Source organism: Oncorhynchus gorbuscha, linkage group LG01 (assembly GCF_021184085.1).
Source record: "Oncorhynchus gorbuscha isolate QuinsamMale2020 ecotype Even-year linkage group LG01, OgorEven_v1.0, whole genome shotgun sequence".
Taxonomy (NCBI): domain Eukaryota; kingdom Metazoa; phylum Chordata; class Actinopteri; order Salmoniformes; family Salmonidae; genus Oncorhynchus; species Oncorhynchus gorbuscha.
The window spans coordinates 81,065,558-81,086,445 of NC_060173.1; the positions used below are offsets into that span (position 1 = coordinate 81,065,558).

General features: G+C 43.7%; 1 protein-coding gene across 3 annotated transcripts; it reads left to right on the top strand.

Annotated features, from left to right (window-relative positions):
• Positions 1 to 5,220: 5,220 nt before the first annotated feature.
• On the top strand, positions 5,221 to 19,393 carry LOC124019185 (uncharacterized protein C21orf62-like). Of its 3 annotated transcripts, none has more exons than XM_046334608.1 (3): positions 5,221 to 5,440; positions 15,283 to 15,423; positions 17,088 to 19,393. In XM_046334608.1, exon 3 carries the CDS (start codon positions 17,151 to 17,153, stop codon positions 17,880 to 17,882), a length of 732 nt encoding a protein of 243 aa, XP_046190564.1. In that variant the 5' UTR covers positions 5,221 to 5,440; positions 15,283 to 15,423; positions 17,088 to 17,150; the 3' UTR covers positions 17,883 to 19,393. The 3 variants fall into 3 exon arrangements, with proteins under 3 accessions (XP_046190564.1, XP_046190643.1, XP_046190604.1); XM_046334687.1 differs by lacking the exon at positions 5,221 to 5,440 and adding an exon at positions 11,910 to 12,070; XM_046334648.1 differs by lacking the exon at positions 5,221 to 5,440 and adding an exon at positions 15,002 to 15,157.
• Positions 19,394 to 20,888: the final 1,495 nt, after the last annotated feature.

A 20,888-nucleotide genomic window follows, 5' to 3' on the forward strand; every position in this document is an offset into this window, starting at 1 on the left:
CCAGTATTTGTCTAAATCGATTACCCCATGATGATTTTACAGCTCCGTCTTCCTGCACACACGCCCTTGACAAACATTTGTCTGATGACTATTAGTACCCTTACGATCACAAATAGTTCAATTGTTCCCATGATGAATGTAACCATGAAGGCAGAATATGAACTTTATGGTAAGAGCTAAATAAGACAGCTACCTACATGGCATCATGTGACTCAAAACTAAATTAGGTCTGACTTGTGCAAAATAGCTATTGTTACCAATCATCTGGATTAGTTGGACCAGTTTACAGTCATTTCCAGACAGGTTATGTAACTTCCTTGAATGTATTTAACATTTGTGCCATGTGAAAGTCATTGTGTGTGTGTGTGCTCTCTCTCTCTCTCTCTCTCTCTCTCTCTCTCTCTCTCTCTCTCTCTCTCTCTCTCTCTCTGTCTCTGTGTGTGTGTGTCAAGGCAGCAGCTACTCTTCCTGGGATCCAGCAACAGCAAAGCAGTTATACAATATTACATTTCATAACACTTTTCACAACACCACTCAACAGTCACATATCTACATTACAAAATCCATATGTACGTGTGAGTAGAATGCATGTCGTATCGGTGCCTGTGTGTATGTCTCTTCACAGTCCCTGCTGTTACATAATGTGTATTTTTTATCTGTTTTTTAATCTGCTTCTACTCTTTGCATCAGTTACCTGATGTGGAATAGAGTTCCAGGTAGCCATGGCTCTATGCAGTACTGTGCGCCTCCCATAGTCTGTCCTTGACTTCTGCATTTACAAGTCATTTAAGGGCCAGCCGTGCTGCTCTGTTCTGAGCCAATTGTAATTTCTTTCTAGGTCCCTCTTTGTGGCACCTGACCGAACAGTAGTCCAGTTACGACCATACTAGGGCCTGCCCTGTTGATAGTGTTGTTAAAAAGGCAGAGCAGCGTTTTTTAATGGACAGACTTTTCCCCATTTTTAGTTACAGATGTATGAACATGACAGTTTATACAATCCAGGGTTACTCCACTTGCTCAATTTCCACATCATTCATTACAATATTTAGTTGAGGTTAAGGGTTTAATGAATGATTTGTCCCAAATACAATGCTTTTAGTTTCTGAAATATTTAGGACTAACTTATTCCTTGCCACCCATTCTGAAACTAACTTGCAGCTCTTTGTTAAGTGTTGCAGTGATTTCGCTCGCTGTAGTAGCTGACGTGTAAAATGTTGAGTCATCCACATACATAGTCACACTGGCTTTACTCAAAGTGCAGCTTCTGGTTGCTCCTCAAACCACAGACCAGCAAATATGATTTACATTAACAACATAGGAATCACGACAAAATCTATTTTAGGCCCAGCCTTTAGAGCTTTGGTTTTCCTAGATCTGGCGACTACATTGTGATCACTACATCTGATGGATTTGGTTACTGCTTTAAAGTCTATTTTTCTGCAGCATTAATAAAAATGTGATCAATACAATACACTGTTTAATTCCTGTGCTGTTTGTAACTACCCTGGTAGGCTGACTGCTAACCTATACCAGGTTGCAGGCTCTAGTTACAGTTTGAAGCTTTTTCTTGAGTGGGCAGCTTGATGAAAGCCAGTCAAGATTTTAAATCACCCAGAAAATATACCTCTCTGTTGATATCACATAGACTTTGAAGCATTTCACACGTTATCCAAATACCGATTGTTAGCAATTGGTGGTCTATAGCAGCTTCCTACCAGAATGGGCTTTACGTGAGGCAGATGAACCTGTAGCCATATTACTTCAACAGAATTTAACATGAGACCCTCTCCAAGCTTCACAGGAATGTGGTTCTGAATGAAAACGGTGACACCATCACCATTGGCATTTCTGTCTTATCTGTATATGTTATAACCATCTCAAACTCAAACATTTTAGAACAAGGCTGTAGTGTAAATAAATGTGGAAAAAGTCAAGGGGTCTAAATACTTTCTGAATGCACTGTATGTTAACGTGGGCTATTTTTAGCACTTTTCTTGGATGCTTGATTGTCTTCATTGCTTTACTGGGAAGGTTAGGAGAAGCAGACATGGTAATGTTATTTATGTTAGTGCAGGATGAGTTGCACACAGTGGACTTCCTACCAGGGCACACTGCCTCATTGCTAACAGGAAGACTCTGGTTCAAAGGCATAAACTAGATTACTTACATTGTGTCTTCCAACGCCCCTGGGATAATGTACATTTTCTGAAGCATTATGACAACTCAGTGACACAACTCCTAACAGTCACATAATTCGTTGAACCTTTCACAGGCCCACGAGAAGCAGGATAACATACGCCCGCAGCTCCCGGCGTTAGGTCCAGACCTCCCACAGCAGGCAGAGCCCCGTTAGGTCCAGACCTCCCACAGCAGGCAAAGCCCCGTTAGGTCCAGACCTCACACAGCAGGCAGAGTCCCGTTAGGTCCAGACCTCCCACAGCAGGCAGAGCCCCGTTAGGTCCAGACCTCCCACAGCATACAAAGCCCCGTTAGGTCCAGACCTCCCACAGCAGGCAAAGCCCCGTTAGGTCCAGACCTCCCACAGCAGGCAGAGCCCCGTTAGGTCCAGACCTCCCACAGCATACAAAGCCCTGTTAGGTCCAGACCTCCCACAGCAGGCAAAGCCCCGTTAGGTCCAGACCTCCCACAGCAGGCAGAGCCCCGTTAGGTCCAGACCTCCCACAGCAGGCAGAGCCCCGTTAGGTCCAGGCCTCCCACAGCAGGCAGAGCCCCGTTAGGTCCAGGCCTCCCACAGCAGGCAGAGCCCCGTTAGGTTCAGACCTCCCACAGCAGGCAGAGCCCCGTTAGGTCCAGACCTCCCACACCAGGCAGAGCCCCGTTAGGTCCAGGCCTCACACAGCAGGCAGAGTCCCGTTAGGTCCAGGCCTCCCACAGCAGGCAGAGCCCCGTTAGGTCCAGACCTCCCACAGCAGGCAGAGCCCCGTTAGCTCCAGACCTCCCACAGCATACAAAGCCCTGTTAGGTCCAGACCTCCCACAGCAGGCAAAGCCCCGTTAGGTCCAGACCTCCCACAGCAGGCAGAGCCCCGTTAGGTCCAGACCTCCCACAGCAGGCAGAGCCCCGTTAGGTCCAGGCCTCCCACAGCAGGCAGAGCCCCGTTAGGTCCAGGCCTCCCACAGCAGGCAGAGCCCCGTTAGGTCCAGACCTCCCACAGCAGGCAGAGCCCCGTTAGGTCCAGACCTCCCACAGCAGGCAGAGCCCCGTTAGGTCCAGGCCTCCCACAGCAGGCAGAGCCCCGTTAGGTCCAGGCCTCCCACAGCAGGCAGAGCCCCGTTAGGTCCAGACCTCCCACAGCAGGCAGAGCCCCGTTAGGACCAGACCTCCCACAGCAGGCAGAGCCTCGTTAGGTCCAGACCTCACACAGCAGGCAGAGTCCCGTTAGGTCCAGACCTCCCACAGCAGGCAGAGCCCCGTTAGGTCCAGACCTCCCACAGCAGGCAGAACCCCGCTAGGTCCAGACCTCCCACAGCAGGCAGAGCCCCGTTAGGTCCAGACCTCCCACAGCAGGCAGAGCCCCGTTAGGACCAGACCTCCCACAGCAGGCAGAGCCCCGTTAGGTCCAGACCTCCCACAGCAGGCAGAGCCCCGTTAGGTCCAGACCTCCCACAGCAGACAGAGCCCCGTTAGGTCCAGACCTCCCACAGCAGGCAGAGCCCCGTTAGGTCCAGACCTCCCACAGCAGGCAGAGCCCCGTTAGGTCCAGACCTCCCACAGCAGGCAGAGCCCCGTTAGGTCCAGACCTCCCACAGCAGACAGAGCCCCGTTAGGTCCAGACCTCCCACAGCAGGCAGAGCCCCGTTAGGTCCAGACCTCCCACAGCAGGCAGAGCCCCGTTAGGTCCAGACCTCCCACAGCAGGCAGAGCCCCATCAGATCCAGAGAGAGGGAAAGAATCCGAACTCGACCATGAAGCCTCTACTGGAGTCAGCGTAGTTGGAGTCAGCACAGCCGTTGCAGGCACAGGCAGTCCCAGCGATGAAAGCGGCCGTAGATCAGGCACCAGGGCAGCGAAGCTATTCCTCATGTCAATCTGTTCCGGACCCCTAGCAGACACCCCAGTCCACTGGCTCCAGGTTTTGGTTAAAGTGGGCCTCAGACTGTGCTGAGTTACACAGCCTGTTGACCTTTGACCCCTGGGTCCTGTAGTACAGAGCCAGTCAGAACGTTGATGGCCACACCCCTCCAGGTAGACACCAGGGAACCGCTAGGAGCCTCTACACAGGATGCCCTCTCCTTTCTAGGTGTCTTTATTCAGTAATGTTGTGTATTTGTATTAACGCTACTGGTCCCAATTTGCCATTTTGTCTCTTTTAAAGGCTGGATTCAGTTGTCATTATAGTTTCTGACACCTGGGCTTGAAATGTGCCAGGTCCACAGATCTATCTGCTTGATATTTTATGTCCACATATTTGTCCAACGTCAGCTAAAGTTAAACAAATAACATTTATCAAATCATGTGTACTGGAAGAAAACCACAGATGGGTTGATATTCCTGAAATCAGGCACTCCAAAGGAGAGTCAGGTATTAACTGGGGTCGATCAAGGGTAGAAAACAAATTCTCAGCGGTCCAAGTTTCACCCATTGGATTTCTGACAGGGACCAATAGGTTTGTGAGGGAGAGGCCATAGATATGCAGAGAGAGCGTGAACCCAGAGCACGTAGATTCCAAGGGAAGGAGAGGAAGACTGACAGAGAGAGAGAAGGGGACAGATAGAGGGAGGTCTTTGCGTTTCTCTCCACTGTTTGAAGCCTATAGCCCGCTTTGCCACACTCAGGCCCAGTGGCTGGCCCGGACCCACTTGGTCTTCTGTTTGCTTTAGAACCCAACGGACAGCACACACACACACACACACACACACACACACACACACACACACACACACACACACACACACACACACACACACACACACACACACACACACACACACACACACACACACACACACACACACACTCCTGTGTACTTAGAAAGTATACTGAGGGAGACACACATACACTTAATTTTGATCATCCGATTCACATTTCCATACCTTTTCTACTTTTAACACACATACACACTAATTAATAGTTCAGTGGGAGCCTGCAGAAAGGGAGCCCTTGTCCCGCTGGTTAAATAATGAAACAGGCTGGCCAGTGGCTTTGGTAGGGGTTGCTATGGGTACACTGGGAACGGGGAGAGGGGTGGGTGAGAGGACTGGACTCAGTGAGAGAGACTCGAACATTCCAACCCTGATCGTTGCACATTTGAAGCAGAATTCCCAAGGGATAGAAGAAGTGGACTCAGTGAAAGGGAGATCACACAGACAACTTAAAGACAAAGAGAAGGAGAGAGAAAGGTTGAAAAGAAAGAGAAAGAATAAGGGAGCAGGGAAAGAGAGAAAGAATGGAAAGCAGAAGACTTCCCATTAACAAATAGGTAAGTCAAATAAAATGTTATTCCTCCCATGCTTCGTAAACAACAGGTTCGACTGACATTGAAATAAATACTTACTTACGGGCCCTTCCCAACGACGCAGAGATAGAATTTCAATTCAATTTTGTTGAACAAATGTGGAATAGTCATTGAATTGACGCCTGTGCCTAGTGGGTGGGTCTGTGTGTGTTATTTGTGTTTTTTCTGGTGTGTGTGTGTCAGATAGGCATGACTCATTTCTAGAACTCTTTTTGTTTTAGTTCCAGTAACTGTGTCTTACTGTTCACCTTACCAGGGAAGGGGAGAACAAAAGAAACTACCCCCACAGTAGAAAACCGTCACATTTTGTTGCTGACAACGACCTCTTCATTTTCTACAACTGATGGGACGCACCACCTGCCTAAAAATGACCCAGAGAGGAGGGAGAGAGTTGGTGATAGAGGGGAGGTGGAGAAAGAGAGAGGCAGAGTACAGATCGATAGAGGTAAAGAAGAGAGAAGAAAGCACAGAATATTCTCCAATGAAACAGTAGGATCATATACACACTGGAACCAGTGTTAAATTAATACACTGCTTAGTGTAAAACTATTAAAATATTTACCAGAGTGCCTTGCCTTTCGTGTGAATTTTAGAGTTACCACCCATGAAAAATGAAATGAAAGTAATTGTCTGAGGATGGGGCTGGACCATCTAACATCAAATGAAAATGGGACAGTTTGATGAAAAAGCTTTAAATAAAAGGATAAAATCTAGGTCATGTGACAAGATTGTCCAAAACAAAGGGCACTAATAATAACATATAGTACACACCAAACAGGAAAATGTTCAATTTTAGAATTAGCTGCTAGGTAAGTGGATGAGTGTCAGCTAGTGCTGCCAGCCCCTCACACACTGTCTGGAATGTGGTAGACTTTAGGAAATAATTAAGCAGAGGTTTATGAGTGTCTCTACAACAGATTGGGTGTGGGCTGTTGGCTCTCTGTAATGCTCTGGTCATGGTCAGTATGTGAGAGCAAAGGTGTGGTGGATAGCAGTCTTCAAAACAATCCTTTACCAACATTGACATGTAGTAAAAGAGATACAAAAAATGCTAAATGCTAAAGTAAAATAGAAACTATATAGAATAAGGAAGCCCGTTCAACCAGAGTGGAAACACATGCTTTTTTGTTCTTAGGAAGTCAGTCGTGGTCTCAATTTACTGTTGAGCTAGAAAAGTAGAATACACAAGGTGCAATTGTGAAATGTGGTTGTGCATCAGCAGTTTTTCCTCTTATGTCAGTCACTAACCAGGTTTTCATCCAACCTTTTTATGCGAGTAAAGTATATGTCGGATAAAAAATTGGATGGATGGAAACAGAACCTTTTTTGGTTATCTTTCCAAACGTTGGCAAAACAAAATATGCTAGAAAAGGTGGGATCTTTTTGAGTGTGTAAAATGTATTTTGCAAGAAATGGAGGAAACGCTTTTATGAGCAAATGTTGATATAATAACCTTCATGTCGAAGTAAACTTAGAGTCACACGCTGGCATGTTGTGTGGTCCTCACACTATGACTCGTCGGGAAAGCATGTCGTTTATTAGGCTACAGCTTAAATAAATGATGATTAACTTCACAGGGTGGTGAAAGTGCACGGTGATGAACTTGATGCTCCTTTCTGAGGGTCTTATTCTGGTGTCATGATAATCTTGCTCTTTTGTCCATAATAATAATCTCATCATGTAGGCTATATGTGCGCTCTAGCCAAAAGCGTGCAGATACATATGTTGGCTAGAACGCACGTGTCAATACCATAGTTGACACACTTGCAATATAACGCAAATCATTTTTGGGTGAGAAAACCAGCAGTAATTTTGAAAATGCGATGGAAAACCATGTAACTTGTATGTTTTATTCAGTACATAGGAATTTAATATCAAAAGAATTTAATATCACACACAGCCTTATCTGCATCAAATCAATGTAATAGAAACATCTCTGGTGGGAAAATGCACATTGTTTTTATCGCCCGAGAGTCGATTGACACACCAGTGTGTAACTTCTGTTTGTAGCATCCATACGGTTTGTGTCACGGGACTTGTCTGAAGGTAACAGGTACTGGTAAAATATATATATATATGGAAAAAAAATATCTACCAATAGGCACCCTTCTTTATGATGGATTGAAAACCTCCCTGGTCTTCGTGGTTGAATCTGTGTTTGCTAGACTGAGGGACCTTACAGATAATTGTATGTGTGGGGTACAGAGATGAGGTAGTCATTCAAAATCACTATTGCACACAGACGGAGTCCATGCAAGTTATGTGACCTAAGTTAATTGTTACTCCTGAACTTATTTAGGCTTGCCATAAAGGGTTTGAATACTTTGTCTCAAGACATTTCAGAATATTTTTTTTTATTAATTAGTAGGACAATGACAATCTCAATTTAAAGTTCAGGCTGTAACACAACAAAATGGGGAAAAAGTCAAGGGGCTATGAACACTTTCTAAAGGCACTGTATATCAAGGTTTCCTCAACTCGGTCTTGGGGCCACCCCTGGGTGCAAATGTTGATGTTTTCCCTAGCACTACACAGTGCTTTGGTTTGGGAAACACTGCTGTATATGATTTCTGATTAATGATAGCATCCTAAGTCTAGAGCAGTGGTAGAAAAAGTAGATAATAGAAAATGACTGATGTGAAAGTAACCCAGTAAAATATGACTTTAGTAAAAGTCAATGTATTTGGTTTTAAATATACTTAAGTATCAAAAGTAAATGAAATTGCTCAAATACACTGAAGTATCAAAAGTATATATCATTTCAAATTCCCTACATTAACCAAGCCAGATGATGATTTTCTTTTAGTTACGTATAGCCAGTGGCACACTAACATCATTTACAAACTAAGCATTTGTGTTTAGTGAGTCTGTCAGATCAGAGGCAGTAAGGATGACCAGAGATGTTCTCTTCACAAGTGTGTGAATTGGACCATTTTTCTGTCCTGCTAAACATGCAAAATGTAACAAGTACTTCTGGGTGACAGGGACAATGTATTGAGTAAAAAGTACATTTTAAGAATGTAGTGGAATAAAAGTTGTCAAAAATATAATTAGTAAAGTATAGATACCCCCCCCCCCAAAAAAAAAAAACTGGTCTAGAGCACGTCAAACTCATTCCACGTAGGGCCGTGTCTGCGGATTTCCGTTCCTCCCTTGTACTTGATAAATTACGGTCACTAATTAGTAACAAACTCCTCTCACCTGTTGTCTTGGTCTTAATTGAAAGGAAAAGCCAAAAACCAGACAGTAGGCCCTCCGTGGAATAAGTTTGACACCTGTCACGAACCAGCTAGAAGCTCGTAACAAAAAAGGGTGCCAACGTAGAGATAAGGAATAACAAAAATACATTTATTAACTAAAGTACATAATATACAATTAACAACGGTGTATGTAGTCAGTAGTGTAAGTGACTGGTTGCTTGCATAGATGTAATAATGAGGGGTGTTGAAAGGTGCCAAAGCAAACAGCCAAAGTAAAGAACCGAAACCGCCACAACTAAAATTCAACAGTGTGTCTACATGGAGAGAGTCTCCTCAATAAATGGGGAAAAGGTCTATTTATGGGGAAACGGTGTATTTACACCCGGGCCCAGGTGTGTCCCATTTCGCTGACGACCCTCCCGGCTCCGCCCACCGACATCCTATTAAGGAAAACAAGAGCAAAGAGAAAGAATTCGGCAGACATAGTGGGAGGGTCGTCACACACCCTTGATCTAGATGCCTTAACTTCAGGAGAGAGGCAGCCATGATATTTTATTAAAGATAACAGTGGAGATTGATTCATTTCAGTTTCACATTTTTTAACTGTGTATGTTGCTGGTTATTATTGCAATTTAATAACTGTATTATAAGTAGAAAATATTCTGTCACGTTTTAAAACCTCTTTGGGCTGCAATCCCGTTAACGGGATGATATGACAACAGCCACTGAAAGTGCAGGGCGCCAAACTCAAAACAACAGAAATCTCATAATTAAAATTCCTCAAACATACATGTATTTTATACTGTTTTAAAAGGTATTCTTGTTGTTAATCCCACCAGTGTCCGATTTCAAATAGGATTTACGGCGAAAGCACCACAAACGATTATGTTAGGTCAGCATCGTCACAATAAAACAGCCAATTTTCCAGCCAAAGAGAGGAGTCATAAAAACCACAAATAGATGTAAAATGAATCACTAACCTTTGATGATCTTCATCAGATGACACTCATAGGACTTCATGTTACACAATACATGTATGTTTTGTTTGATAAAGTTCATATTTATATAAAAAAATCTGAGTTTACATTGGCGCAAATAGACTAGTTCATTCACTAGTTCCAAAAACATCCAGTGATTTTGCATAGCCACATCGATTCAACAGAAATACTCATCATAAATGTAGATGATAATACAAGTTATACACATGGAATTATAGATATGCCTGTTCTTAATGCAACCGCTGTGTCAGATTTGAAAAAAGACTACTGAAAAAGCAACACATGTAATAATCTGAGACAGCGCTCAGAACAATCAAGTCAAAATAGCCGCCATGTTGTAGTCAACATAAACCATAAATTACATGCTAAATATTCCCTTACCTTTGATCTTCATCAGAATGCACTCCAAGGAATCCCAGGTCCACAATAAATGCTTGATTTGTTCAATAATGTCCGTTATTTATGTCCAATTAGCTACTTTTGTTAGCTTGTTTGTTATACATATCCAAACGCTCGTTCTGGTCAGCGTTACGTTGGACAAAAACTTCAAAAAGTTATATTACAGGTCGAAGAAACATTTCAAACTAAGTACAGAATCAATCATTAGGATGTTTTTAACATTAATCTTCAATAAGGTTCCAACTGGAGTATTCCTTTGTGTTTTCAGGAGCCATGGAACACAGGTCGCTATCATGTGCAATGCGCATGACCAGAAAATGGCTGACTGCCAGACACCTGATTCATTCTGCTGTCATTCAGTCCCACAACACAGTAGAAGCCTCATTCAAATTTCTATAGACGGTTGACATCTAGTGGAAGCCATAGAAAGTGCAACATCATTCATATCTCTAGCGGATTTCAATGGAAACTGTGTTGAGTACATTCCAGCCTCAGATTTCTCACTTCCTGTTTTGATTTCTCCTCAGGTTTTTGCCTGCCATATGAGTTCTGTTATACTCACAGACATCATTCAAACAGTTTTAGAAACGTCAGAGTGTTTGCTATCCAATACTAATAATAATAATATGCATATATTAGCAACTGAGACTGAGGAGCAGGCAGTTTACTTTGGGCACCTTATTCATCCAAGCTACTCAATACTGCCCCCCAGCCATAAGAAGACCATACAGCATGTATAGCAGCAGTAGTAACAACCTGACATAGGGGAAGTGATAAAAATACAAGGAAATTAATCCTACAGTAGCAGAGAGTACACAATGGTTGTTTACTTGAATATATCCACAGTAACACTGCTATTCAGTACAGTAGTAATGGCCATGGCCCTAAGACTGATTGGACTGTACCAGAGTGCCAATGTTAGAGTCGCTCCTACGCCACTGATTATCTGTAACAGGTCTTAAAGTTCCAGCTCCCTACACACACGCCCTTGACAAAACATTTTCTGATGATGACTCATTTTGACCTTTTGTTTACCATTTTTTTAATGATATTGATTTTTTATTTATTAACTAGGCAAGTCGGTTAAGAACAAATTCTTATTTATAATGACAGACTACCAGGGTACAGTGGGCTAACTACCTTGTTCAGGGGCAGAAAAAATATTTAACTCCTCAGCTTGGGGATTTGATCCAGCAACCTTTCAGGTACTGTCCCAACACTCTAACCACTAGGCTACCTGCCACCCAAGTAGTACCCTTATATTTATAAAAATGGAATAGTGCCCACTATGAATGTGACCATCAAGTCAGAATATGACATTTATTGGGAGATGGATAAGACGGTGACCTACATGCAGTGGTGGTAAAAGTACCCAATTTTCATTCCTGGGTAAAAGTATAGATACGTTAATAGAAAGTTACTCAAGGGAAATCAAATCAAGTAAAAGTTACCCAGTAAAATACTACTTGAGTAAAAGTCTAAAAGTTGGTTCTAAATATACTCAAGTATCAAAGGAAATGTAATTGATCAAATACATTTAAGTATCAAAAGTTAACGTTAAAGTATAAATCATTACAAATTTCTTATTTTAAGCAAAGCAGATGGCGCAATTTTTATTGTATTCATTTTTAAACCTTTATTTAGTCAGTTAAGAACTAATTCTTATTTATAAAGACGGCCTACCAAAGGGCAAAAGGCCTCCTGGACTGGGGCTAGGATTCCAAATCAAATAAACAACACACACATCACAACAAGAGAGACACTACAACACTAAATACAGAGAGACCTAAGACAACAACAGAGCATGGCAGCAACACATGACAACACAGCATGGTAGCAACACAAGGTTGACAACTACATGGTAGCTACACAACATGGCAGCAGCACAACATGGTAGCAGCACAAACATGGTACAAACATTATTGGGCACAGACAACAGCACAAAGGGCAAGAAGGTAGAGATGACAATGCATCACGCGAAGCAACCACAACTGTCAGTAAGTGTCCATGATTGAGTTTTTTAACGAACCGAAGGAGATAAAACTGTTCAGTTTGAGTGGTTTTTGCAGCTCATTTCAGTCGCTAGCTGCAGCGAACTGAAAAGAGGGATGTGTGTGCTTTGTTTTTAAAATGTATGGATAGCCAGGAGCACACTCCAACACTCAGACATAATTTACAATGCATTTGTGTTTAGTGAGTACGCCAGATCAGAGGCAGTAGAGATGACCGCGTATTCTCTTGATAAGTGCGTGAAGTGGACCATTTTCCTGTCCTGCTAAGTATTCAAAATGTAATGAGTACTTTAGGGTGTCAGGGAACATGTGGGGAGTAAAAAGTACATTATCTTCTTTAGGAATGTAGTGACGTAAAAGTCAAACTTGCCAAAAATATAATTAGTAAAGTAAAGTACAGATACCCCCAAAAACGACTTAAGTAGTACCACATACATGACATTACACAATACATGACATTACATGGCTCAGCAGAACTAGGGTTTCAAAAGGGGGATATATTACTGGAAACTCAAGTTTTCCAGTAAATGACCAGAATTGTGTTATCTTCAAGGATTTTATGTTATCAACCAAAAGACATCTAGGGGTCCATTTGGGTCCTAATTGACCACAAAAATCAACATTTTGCCATGCCCATATCAGTCTCCAGACTTGAACTCCATTCAAAACTGATGGTTTGAATTGAAGATGACAGTCCATAAGCACAGACAAAGGATATCAAGGATTAGGATATAAATAGGATATAAAATAATATAATTTTTTTTTTAAATTGTAGCATCCAGCCACATCACCCACTAGGCCTTGGGATTGTGTGTGTATGTTTTGGATAGGCCCAGCAACCCACCCATGGGCTTTTTTTACATGGCAGGCAGGGTCGCAGTGAGTTCCACTGTCCTGGCAACCACATTGGCATCTCGTCTCCTCTCTCGCCCAGACACTTACTGGAACCACGCAGGCAGGAAGTAATCTCACTCAAGCACTGGCCCTCGGTGGAAAAGCCTAACTTTCCATCTGTTTTGTCATCCCTGCAGTGGACAGTTTTCTTGGTTGCTAGCAACAACGGCGCCACACAAACACAAACATGAATGAATGAATGTGCCCCTACTCTCAATGAGGTAAACATGCTAACATATTAGTCAGTAAACAGTGTATTAGTGTGCTTTGGTGAGTGAGTCATGACTGAGAGTGTTAGAATGGTACAAATCATGCATGGTGCTTTATAATGATGTATCTGTTCAGTGGAACAAGCCTGTGGGACGTTGAGATTTACCCATGAGCCCCTATGTCACAACATTCCTAGGAAGACAAACAGGTGAGGTGGGTAGTTATATTGTAGTTTGTTTGACCTTTGCTGTTACCAACATAAATCTTTTTTTCATGTCTGCATTCTTTTCACACCTCATTTCACAATGTTAGTAGTTTCCTGCTTCCGTCTCACAGCAAATTCTCCAGTGTTAAATTAACAAAGTGTGGACCTGTATAGACACTGGAACATTATTAAAGGTCATGATGAACAGTCAAAATCATGTTTGGATGATATTTGGATGAAACCAGATCAAAGTGTGATGACTAAAGTATGAAAATTGACTGTTGCTTCTACATTGATAAAGTTTGATCATAAAGTTACTGGTACCTTCCCCATGTCAAACTTGAATTCAATATTAAGGGGACAAGGTGACATCATCCCAACTCTCATTTTAATACACCAATGGCAACTTGATATTATCTTACCTAATTTAAATAAGTACTGCCTTGGAACCAACATCATAGAAGCAGTTGTCAAGTCAACATATCCTTCAGTGCTGCTGTGAACCGCATCACAAGAGACATGCAATTTCAATGTTGTTTGAGTTGTTTTGTGGATCACCAAATTTTCTTGAGCTGATTTTACTACAACACTGCTGGTAGTTAGCTGTGAAAGAAAAACACATTTTCAGAATGACTGTTCAGAACCTTTAAATAATAAAATATTAACGATGACATATCCACTTAGGATCTCACTCAGTGATGCCCATAGGACTGAAAATAGATAAATGAAACAACCATGTCTCTGTCATTAACAAAATCAATCATGGGTGGTAACTCTACAACTCACTTGAATGGCAAAGCACTCTGGGAAATATGGAAATCAAGCTTTACACTTAGCAGTGTGTTAAATTCGGGCGGCAGGTAGCCTTGTGGTTAGAGTGTTAGGCCAGTAACCGAAAGGTAGCTGTATCAATATTCCGAGCTGACAAGACAAAAATCTGTCATTCTGCCCCTGTAAATAAGAATATGCTCTTAAATAACTTGCCTAGTAAAAATAAAATACACTCTTCAGTGTCTATTCAAGTCCACACTTTGAATGTTAATTTAACACAGGGTATTTTTGATGTGTATCAGCTGTTGATTCAAAGAGATACAGTATACATGAGTATAATTATATTTATTGTGCGCCTGTTTTTTTGGTTGGTGTTTGTCTTTTACATATGCATGTGTGTTTCTCTGGGAAAGAATGTGTTTTATGTACTAGTTGGAACACATACACACAAACACACTCAGTAACGGCAGTAGTATTAATGAGGACCATCAGGCCATGTGTCCATGGGTCTTCTCCCTCTAGTGTATGACGTGACGAGACCACTGTGTACTTCCGTTACCCTGTCACAGGCCAACAAACTCCTGTTTAAAATCCAAGTCTACATAGCTTTTCAAAGGACAAGAACGTAATGCACATTGGCTAGATTGTCTCCTTTTTTTGCAGCTTGTATTAGTTGAAAACATTTCAGATTAAATGTATGGGTGTCAGATAACAGATTGGATAGATATGCTATTTTAATCATTTAAGTGGTCTCGATTAGTCTGAATTGGCGTAATAAAAATGTTTTTAGTAGTACCATATTCTAACTGCAGGTGGAAGCTTGTGATACATCACTGACATGGAGAGGAAGGTGCAGTTGGAAGAAGGAGGAGAGAGAGAGGGAGGAAATAAGGGAGGGAGTGAAAGCGAGTGACATGGGGAGAAAATGGGCAGAGAATTTGTGTCTGTCATGTCATCACTGAAGACTGTCCGTGGTATCCCGTGTTCAGAGAGTAAGCCTAAGTCCTCTATCTTTCTTTCTCCTCTCCTCTTTTTCTCCCCCCTGCTCGCTGTCCCCCCCCCCCTTCTCTCTGCTTCTCTCTCTGGGCTGACCGTTTCTCACCCTTGCGTCTGCTAGACAGGGGTGCGGAGTTCCAGCGTGTCTCCCAGCAGATGTGGAAGGCTAAGTTGCTGCGTCAGGAGCAGAGCTAAAAGGCTAACATCTGAGAAGCAGAGAGGACGACAACATGCCTCCCTGACCACCGCCAGCGCCATCCCTGTAAGTAGACATACATTTAATAGTCAAGCCACATCTTGAGTCATTTATCATACGGGAATCTGTTAAAGTGCCTGCCTTAATGTCTGTGTGCGCATGTGTGTATACGTAACAGACATAGAAAACGAGAGAGAAGGAGATTGGATTTGGAGGGGAAAGGAGAGAGGATTTGGAGAGGCAGAGAAAGGGAGGGAGAGAGGGGGGAATTGGGTGCCTGCTTGCGGCCGCATGTGGAACATGATGTCAGAGGAATGCTCTGTGCCTCTCCTCATAGCTGTCTGGAACAGCAGCCACCTTCCCTCCCTCCCGCCCTCCCTCTCCTTCAGCATCCGGCCCTGCAGCTGGAGCCTGCGGCGAAGGAAGGGAAATGAGGAAAGGAGGGAGAGAGAGAAGAAGACAGTAGGGCAGAGGGAGAATAACTCGGGAGAGAGAGATGAGTGAGACTTGGACAGTAACGGAGTGGAAATAAGGAGGGAGATATGTAAACAGGAGTTTATAGTGCTGCATAGGCTTTGAGTATTGCAGACCTGTGAGTCAGGGCTGTGGTCTGGAGGAGGAAGGGAACAGTAGTCTATTAGAGCTTGGGCTCCGGTAATGCAGACTGGGCTGTGGTTCTGTGTACTTAGCAGGGGTCAGGTGACTGAAGGATACAGTGGCTGCAGGCAGAGGGATTTAGAAGCAGTCAGACACTTAGCACAGAATGGTAGTAAGTTTACACTGTGTTGTATGAAACCACAGCTGCTGAGGTTTTAGTTTAGATTTAAGGCCAGTGGCATATTCTGTCTAAAGACTGAGAATTGTTTTGTGCTGTGTGATGGATATAACCTGTTGATGCTAAGATGAGGATTGGGATCGGCATAGCCAATCCTCTGCAAGGCTGGGTTTTCAAACAAATATATCCTCTTAAGTTAGAGAGAAAATATTGTCTGAATATGGCACTGTTTCAACAACTGAAACCCTGATAAGCGCTATACGCAGTTTATATAAGAGAAAAATCAAAAGGGTTCTTTGTGACCAGATCAGTCTTTCTTTTTTCCCCATCTACGTACATTATATCTAACCGTGATGCCAATCACAGCATCGGAAAGTCCTTGCTTCCTGAAGTCAAGATGGCTTATTCATCCCACTTTTCCTTCGTTCCTCAATGGGGAAAGAAAGAGGGAGTGTTTTATTTTTCCTGACAGTTTTAATGTGGCTGGCCACAGCCTTTACCGCAGCGGGGCGCAGGCAGTTTTATAGACAGCCAAATGCCATCCGCAGTAGCCCAGGGCCTGGAAGGACCTCGCCCTAATAAAGTAGTGGAGCAAAAAAATAAGTGGCTCAATTGCGTCTGCGGTAGCCAGACTGAATTCAGCTGGCTGTCTCTCACAGCCCTTAAACCAATAAACTGGAGATGTTAATCAGTAGCAGCTAGGTTACTGTAGGACAGAACAGCTATGGATCATGTGCTATTATGAGCAAGTGAGTGTCTGTATAATTGTGTGTTCTTTGTGGCAAAGAGGCAGAGAGCAATCTGACTCATTTTCCCCACTGGTATGATTTGTCTTGCTTTCGATTTAGCTTTGTTTATGAATTGGTCTTGGTGTCTACGTTGTGATTTCAACCTTGTATACACCCGAAGCTCCTTAAAAACATGTGCTTACATAACTTTCTCTCCTATCATGCAGATTTGCATACAACCTTCAGGATATCCCCTTGGTGAAGATGTAGTCCAACTGGTTGCCTAGGAGATGTTTCTAAACAGGGCTTCCTCTTGGCGCCGTCCCCGTGCCCTGTTGCTGTGGACTCTGTGGGTTCTACTCCTCCCCTCAACTGTCACCCTGACCACAAGCCCCGGCAACAGCACCCTGCTCTTTGACAGCACCGACAACAGCAACAGCCTGCGGAACTGCAGCTGCTCCACCCACATCCAGGACTGTGACGAGGCGCTGGCCAACCTGCTGTGCAGCTGCCATACTGTGCTGCGCTCCAAGCTGACCCCCGGTGGCCTGAGGGAGCAGGGAGGACTGACTGTGTGGCTCAGAGAGCCCTGGGTTCTCACAGAGCTGCTGAACGGCAGCGTGGTGCTCGATCTCCGCCTGTCGTTCTGTGGCACTGGCACCCTGGCCATCCACAACCAGTACCTGGCCCTGTTTGGCCTCCGTAGGCTGAGGGTCTATAGTGCTGCCCAGGACGCTCCACACCTGGAGCAGGTCCTCACCATCTCCTCTAGGAGTAGGGATATGGAGGGGATGGGGTACCTCTCCTCCACTGACCCCGCCTCCCCCTCCTCCGTTCTCCATGTATCCATCCTGGATGTGTCAGTGCTAAATGGGTTGTCGTCCCTGAAGGCCTACAGTGTGAGTGCCACTCCCATGTCCACCCTCTTCCAATACTTCCCCCACCTGCCCCTACACCCCTCCACCACCCTGGATCAGCCCCCAGAGCCCCAACAGGACTGCCTCCTCACCTTCATATACTAGACCTGTAGGCTCTGAGCTCAGAGCTAGATCTGTGCAAACTAGACTGGGCTGGATGGATGACACAGGTGCCTACAAGAGCTCCATCCACCCAGATGTTACTGAATGGGCTTGATGTGCAGAGAGCTGTGCTGCTTTTCAATGTGTGTCTATATGGTGCATTTCTACAGTGCAGGAAAAAACAAACACTATTATCTGTCCTCAAGAGGACTCTGGACAAGAAAACACAACCATCTCTGAGAAGAAGATATTTCAATATCATTGCAAGAGAAAGGGAGAGGTCTGGTTAGGTGAGAGTAAGACAACGATGGCATCCGTCTGCTGCTCTACAAACTGACAGAGCTTGTAGACCTGCTGCTGACAGTTAAATTTTCCAGCTGCTCTTTTCTCTCGGTTATTGCGTGCAGATGGCCTATTAAAACATGTTGTTTTGAAACCGGTTACGATGGCTGCCTTATAAATGGGCCAGCCTGATTAGAACCTTGTTGGATCATCAGGCGATGGACTTCACTCTTCGTGACTGTACAGTTCTGAATCCACCTACTTAAGCTGGACTTGGTTGGGGTTTTATTCAAGATGAAGCTAAAAGCGTTTTGGACTGGTTTGATCTGGAGATTGGTCCGGCCCATGCTGGATTGATTACATCACTCTGTTTCTGGTGTTCTAGAATTCAGGGTTGTCCTGGAACAACCTTGGAGTGGAGTGTTCTCCTCTCTATGTTCCACAATGTGTTCTTCGGCTCATGTTCTAGAACAGGGATGGGCAAACTTTTTGGCTCGAGGGCCACATTGGGATTTTGAAATTCAACAGAGGGATGCACATTATTTTTTTCACTAAATAATAATTCCCCCATCAAAAGTTTGTAAAAACAATACTCAAACCTCCCGTCGGATTGAACATAGTTTGCCCACTCCTGTTCTAGAATGACCATGTATATTTACTGTAGTACCTTGACCAGGGACCTACTATAGACCAGCCTAGTAAGGGTTAATAAATTGTACTCATGGTGTAAAAAAAAGAAGGAGCATGCAAAGAGGTGTTAGGAACTCAAAAAGAAGTTCCCCTCTCAGAAAACGAATGGCACCAATCTGGTCTTTATTTCCATCTCACATCCTGAGAGAGACGTAAACATTCAATTCATCTAAAACCACTCTCACAAACAAAGACTGCAGCCAACACTTATGTTCTGTAGATCATCCAGAGTCTGAGTGTGTGTGCGTGTGTGCATATGAATGTGTGTGTCTACGCGATGTGTGCATGTGAACAGTGCATTCGGAAAGAATTCAGACCTTTCACCTTTTCAACATGTTGTTACATTACAGCCTTATTCAAAATGTATTAAATTGTTTTTTCCCTCATCAAGCTACACACCCATAATGAGAAATGAAAAACTTTTTTTTGTGCAAATGTATTTTAAAATAAAAAACAGAAATAGCTTATTTCTTATATTTACATAAGTATTCAGACCCTATGCTATGAAACTCGAAATTGAGCACAGGTGCATACTGTTTCCATTGATCATTCTTGAGAAGTTTCTACAACTTGATTGGAGTCCACCTGTGTTAAACTCAATTGATTGGACATGATTTGGATAGGCACACGTCTGTCTATATAAGGTCCCACAGTTGACAGTGCATGTCAGAGCAAAAGCCAAGCAATGAGGTCGAAGGAATTGTCCGTAGGGATACCAAGACAGGATTATGGCGAGGCACAGATCTGGGGAAGGGTACCAAAAAATGTCTGCCGCATTGAAGGTCCCAAAGAACACAGTGGCTTCCATCCTTCTTAAATGAAAGGAGTTTGGAACCACCAAGACTCTTCCTAGAGATGGCCGCCGGCCAAACTAAACAGTCAGGGAGGTGACCAAGAACCCGATGGTCACTCTGACAGAGTTCCAGAGTTCCTCTGTGGAGATGGGAGAACCTTCCAGAAGGACAATCATATCTGCAGCACTCCACCAATCAGACCTTTATGGTAGAGTGGCCAGAAGGAAGACACTCCTCAGTAAAAGGTACATGACAGCCCACTTGGGAGTTTGCCTAAAGGCACTCAAAGATTCTCAGACAATGAGAAACAAGATTCTCTGGTCTTATGAAACCAAGATTGAACTCTTTGGCCTGAATGTCTGTAGGAAACCTGGCACCATCCCTACGGTGAAGCATGGTCGTGGCAGCATCATGCTGTGGGGATGTTTTTCAACAGCAGGGACTGGGAAATTAGTCAGGATCGAGGGAAAGATGAACGGAGCAAAGTACAGAGAGATCCTTGATGAAAACCTGCTCCAGAGCGTTTAGGACCTCAGACTGTGGTGAAGGTTCACCTTCTAACAGGATACCGACCCTAAGCACACAGCCAAGACAACGCAGGAGTGGCTTCTGGACGTCTCTGAATGTATTTGAGTGGCCCAGCCAGAGCCCTGACTTGAACCTGATCTAACATCTCTGGAGAGACCTCAAAATAGCTGTGCAGCGATGCTCCCCATCCACCCTGACAGAGCTTGAGAGGATCTGCAGAGAAGAATGGGAGAAACTCCCCAAATAAAGGTGTGCCAAGCTTGTAGCGTCATACCCAAGAAGACTTGAGGCTGTAATCGCTGCCAAAGGTGCTTCAACAAAGTACTGAATAAAGGGTCTGAATACCTCTATAATCTTTTTTTTGCTATGTCATTATGGGGTATAGTGTGCAGATTTATGAGGGAAAAAACGATTTAATCCATTTTAGAACAAGGCTGTAAAATAACAAAATGTGGAAAAGTCAAGGGGTTTGAATACTTGAATGCTCTGTACATGCATAGGTGTGTGCATATTCTTTTCTCATCTACATATTGTAACCCTATGGGCCCTGGTCAAAAGTAGGGCACTATATAGGGAATAGGGTGCCATTTGGGACGTGGGCACTCACTAATGACTGTTGATGTTGGAATCTGTATTTCCGCTATAATCTCTCAAGCACAGGCTCACTTTGTACAGCCAGAAATCTGGCATTAGTCTTTCCCATCTGGGGAATGTA

What these genes read in the sequence shown, in the direction of transcription:
- LOC124019185 (XM_046334608.1), top strand. Translation starts at nt 17,151, where the DNA reads ATGTTTCTAAACAGGGCTTCCTCTTGGCGCCGTCCCCGTGCCCTGTTG.